At 40.0% G+C, this 4,546-nt stretch overlaps 1 protein-coding gene and 1 non-coding gene across 4 annotated transcripts in view; one reads left to right on the forward strand and one right to left on the reverse strand.

The window, feature by feature from the left end:
• The window catches only part of Rnf216 (ring finger protein 216), a 120,044-nt gene that overhangs the window by 101,607 nt on the left and 13,891 nt on the right, over positions 1–4,546 (reverse strand). For 2 of the 3 annotated variants that reach the window (XM_005368004.2, XM_013354088.2), the window contains exon 2: positions 2,496–2,633. The exons of the other annotated variant lie outside the window; for it this stretch is intronic. In XM_005368004.2, the coding sequence (XP_005368061.1) occupies positions 2,496–2,562 (67 nt within the window). In that variant the 5' untranslated portion in view covers positions 2,563–2,633. The remainder of the gene's footprint in view (positions 1–2,495; positions 2,634–4,546) is intronic. 3 annotated transcript variants of the gene reach the window in all.
• Positions 390–496, forward strand: LOC113458448. The gene has a single exon (XR_003378830.1). It is a non-coding gene; the product is annotated as a U6 spliceosomal RNA (small nuclear RNA).

Consider the following 4,546-nt stretch of genomic DNA (forward strand, 5'->3'; position numbering starts at 1 on the left):
TTTCGAGACAGGGTTTCTCTGTGGTTTTGGAGCCTGTCCTGGAACTAGCTCTTGTAGACCAGGCTGGTCTCGAACTCAGAGATCCGCCTGCCTCTGCCTCCCGAGTGCTGGGATTAAAGGTGTGCGCCACCACCGCCCGGCCTGAAGTCTATTCTTATCTTCCACATATATAAGGATTTTCTAATAAGAACTTGTAGGCCTGGGACTGGAGAGATGGCTCAGTGGTTAAGAGCATTGCCTGCTCTTCCAAAGGTCCTGAGTTCAATTCCCGGCATTCACAGGCTCACAACTGTCTATAATAGAATTGAATGCTCTTTTCTGGGGTGCAGATATACCTGAAGACAAAACATCCAAATACATAGACAAATACATTTTAAAAACAACAACTTGTGCTCGCTTCGGCAGCACATACACTAAAATTGGAACGATACAGAGAAAATTAGCATGGCCCCTGCGCAAAGATGACACGCAAATTTGTGAAGCATTCCATATTTAAAAAAATAAATAAAAATAAAAAAATAAAAACAACAACATTTAATTTATTTGTCTTCATTCTAATATGTTTGGAAAATTCTAGCCAAACCCCCCTCCCCCAAAAAACTGTGTACTGTGGTTCCATGAAAAGGAAACCGAGTAGTGACACAAAGTAGATTAGTGCCCTCCTCAAGGCAAGATGGAGTGGGGCACGCATGCAAAGAACACATAGGAATCTTCATAAGGTGACAAAAATGGTCTGCTCACAATTGTGAGATTACAAGTTTGTTTTTCAGAACTCTTAAGAAGAAAAAACTTGTCAGGTGGTGGTGGCACATGCCTTTAATCCCGACACTTGGGAGGCACGTGGATCTCTGCTAGTTTGAGGCCAGAGCTAGTTCCAGGACAGGCTCCAAGGCTACAGAGAAAAAGCAAAACAAAACAAAACAAAAAAGCTTAACAGATTGGCACACTAAAACTATTAATCAACTCTACACACCTGACAAATATCCTTATAATGGGTAAAGCATGTTTATATTTGTTGAGCAAAAAACAAAACAAAACAAAAACAACAACAACAAAAAAAAACCATTTCCAAAGTCAGTAATTTTCCATAAGTAAGTAATTGTCGGTGTGTCTGGTTTTCTTGAGACAAACTCTCACTGTGTACCTTTGGCTATTACAGAACTATATAGACTAGACAGGTCTCATACTGACAGAGATTCACCTGCCTCTGCCTCCTGTGTGCTAGGATTAAAAGAACGTGTCACCACACCCCGCCTAGTAATTGTTTTTGAAAAACACTGTTCAATTGCATTTAAGGCCTAATTAAAAAATTCTAACATTAATTCAATATGCATGTGCAGAAGTCAGAAATGCGTGTGGGTACAAATTATAGCTAAGATTTCAAACTTTCTGAATAACAAGTTATGGCTATTACAATCACTACCAAGTCATAATACATTATTAACAAACTCTTAAACTCAGTATTTCTTTTGTACCTATAATTTGTACAGTTTGAATGAGTCTGTTTCCTCTAAATTTATTCACGTGTTATAATTTCCTACACTTCAAATTGCTGAAGGCAAAATACATGGTTTATTTCATACTAGGAAAAAAATTGTCACAATTATAAAATGTCATCAGGAGAAAAAACAAAGCTAGCTTAACCTCGTCATGGAATTTGTACTCAAAAGAAATGAATATATTAAAAATTTTCTTTATTTATCAATATGATTTTTCTCTTTTGGACCAAGTATTAATAAATGTACATTCAGATTTGACAGGAAAGCTGGGCGTTGGTGGCGCACGCCTTTAATCTCAGCACTCGGGAGGCAGAGGCAGGTGGATCTCTGTGAGTTCGAGGCCAGCCTGGTCTACAAGAGCTAGTTCCAGGACAGGAACCAAAAGCTACGGAGAAACCCTGTCTCGAAAAATCCAAAAAGAAAAAAAAAATTTGACAGGAAATTTCCCACACATTTAGGAATGTTATGCAAATGCTGGTACTCTTTTGCTCTTTGCAAATCAATGAATTTGTCAAAATTTTAAGGACTATATATAAAACAAAGAACTATGTCCTAACATTCTCAATGAGGTTAAGTCAGAATCTTAAAGCTAGAAAAAAAAGAAATTAAGTATCTAAGAACAAGAATGCCTAGCACTGTCTGGTATTTTAAATTTGACAGGCCCGGAGTGCTCCTGTATGATCTCCATTTCCTCAAAAACCTCTAGCGGCAAATCAGTACAGTATAAATCTGCATAATTCTACTTTGACATTTTAAGCCTGATGTTCTAGGTCTAGCAGTGGAGTCCCCCTGGTTTGAGACAGGGTTTCTCTGTAGCTTTGGAGCCTATCCTGGAACTAGCTCTTGTAGACCAGGCTGGCCTTGAACTCACAGGGATCTGCCTGCCTCTGCCGTCTCCCTGGTTTATATATGGTACAAAACAGGATCATTTCAAAGATACAACCATTGCAGTAAAGAAAAAGCATCGAGTAAAGGGCAAAAGGACAAGCAATTTACCCTCTCCCTGGTGGCAATGAAAGTTGTTCAAGTGAATGACCTCTTCTTTGTTGTTTCCTTCTGCCATTTTCAAATTCCAATATAAATATATATGTGATTGTTAGTACCCAAACATGGCAATTATCTATTCCACAGGGTCTGTAAAAGAAGAGAAAATAGCATTAACAGCAGCAGTATAGTTGGGCGATGGTGGTGCATATCTTTAATCCCAGCACTCAGGAGGCGGAATAGAGGGATGAATTTGAGGTCACCCTGGTCTACAAAGTGAGTTCTGGAACAGCCAGGAATACACAGAGAAATACAGTAAGCTTGAGGCTAGCCTAGTCTGCAGGATGAGTTCCAGGATAGCCAGGGCTGTTACACAAAAAGACCCTGTTTCAAAAAGCAAAACAAAACAAAAACAACAGAATAAGATGGGAAGTTGTGGTGTTTGCCTGTAATCCGAGCACTGGGGAGGCAGAGGCAGGTAGATCTCACTCAGTTCAAGGCCAGCTTAGTTTACACATCAAGTTCCAGGACAGAAAAAACTGAAAACCAACCAACCAAAGAAACAAACAATGGCAGTATAGACCTAAAATCCTGACTGGGGAGACTGAGGCAGGATGACCATGGAGTCCACGACCAGCCTGAGACACACAGAGAAAGACCCTGACGCTGAAACAAACAAAAAACAGGATACTAAAAATTCCCCAAAAATATCGCCATATAGCTCATAGCAATAGTTAAAAAATACAATGGAATAACTCTGAAATTGGAAGCTTTTAAAAGCTAAATATGTATCTTTATTAACGTAAACATATTATTTTGCTCCAAGGAATTTACCCCTCCCAAATATTTGCAGGAAAAACCCATTCAAGAATTTAGATTATACTAAAAAAATGTTGAGAGGTTAGTTATAGAAGACAAACGTTCTATCACAGAAGTGCCAGAGAATTAAGAAGAAGATAAGAAATTATGTGAAGCAGCAGTTCTCAGCTCAAACCCTTGGGGGGGAGGGGTCAAAAGACTTTCACAGGGGTCAACTAAGACTAGCGGGAAACACAGATATTTACATTATGATTCATAACTAGCAAAATACACTTATGAAGTAGCAACAATAATAATTTTTAAAAAGATTTATTTATTATGTATACAGTGTTCTGTTTGCATGTATGCCTGCAGGCCAGAAGAGGGCACCAGATCTTACTACAGGTGGTTGTGAGCCACCATGTGGTTGCTGGGAATTGAACTCAGGAACTCTGTATGAGCACTTTGACTCACATAACTGCAAGGGCATATTGGCTCAGTATACTCAGGGAATATTCCATCCGTATTATTACATATTTTAAAACCACAAAGGACCGGGACTTCCTTCTCTGGGCATGGAGTGAAAGGGTCAGGAGGGGCAGCAATTTGGCAGAGTGCAGGACATGTGATGGTATAGATAAGGCTGGTGGAGGTCTGAGCTGGGACAGGACAAGATCACAGATGAGTTCTTAAGAGAAGATGCAGACTATGGAAGAGCAAATCTAGAGCTGGGAGAGGGACCAGGGCACTAGCTTCCTTTTAAGGTCCCTATGTACAATGACTGTGTTAGCACTTTTCCTTTTCATTCAGTCCTCCCCTGGGAGGAAACTGAGTTGCAAGTAGCACTCGAGAGAAACTGTATGCTCTGAGATTCAGATCCATAGCTGCCTGATTCTGAAGCCCACTTTCCTCTGTATAAGAAGTCACCCGAGGGGCTGGAGAGATGGCTCAGTGGTTAAGAGCATTGCCTGCTCTTCCAAAGGTCCTGAGTTCAATTCCTGGCAACCACATGGTGGCTCACAACCATCTGTAATGAGGTCTGGTGCCCTCTTCTGGCCTGCAGACATACACACAGACAGAATATTGTATACATAACAAATAAATATTTAAAAAAAAAAGAAGTCACCCGAGATGACATTTGCTGTGACTCAAAATGGGATAAGGATGTCCAGAATAAATGAATTGTCTTCACAGTAAAAGAACAGGATTGGGAGGGAAGGAACGAGAGATAGGTAAAACATCATATTCACCTCAAATTCCACCAT

The sequence above is a fragment of the Microtus ochrogaster genome, unplaced genomic scaffold, assembly GCF_000317375.1.
Source record: "Microtus ochrogaster isolate Prairie Vole_2 unplaced genomic scaffold, MicOch1.0 UNK27, whole genome shotgun sequence".
Taxonomy (NCBI): Eukaryota; Metazoa; Chordata; class Mammalia; order Rodentia; family Cricetidae; genus Microtus; species Microtus ochrogaster.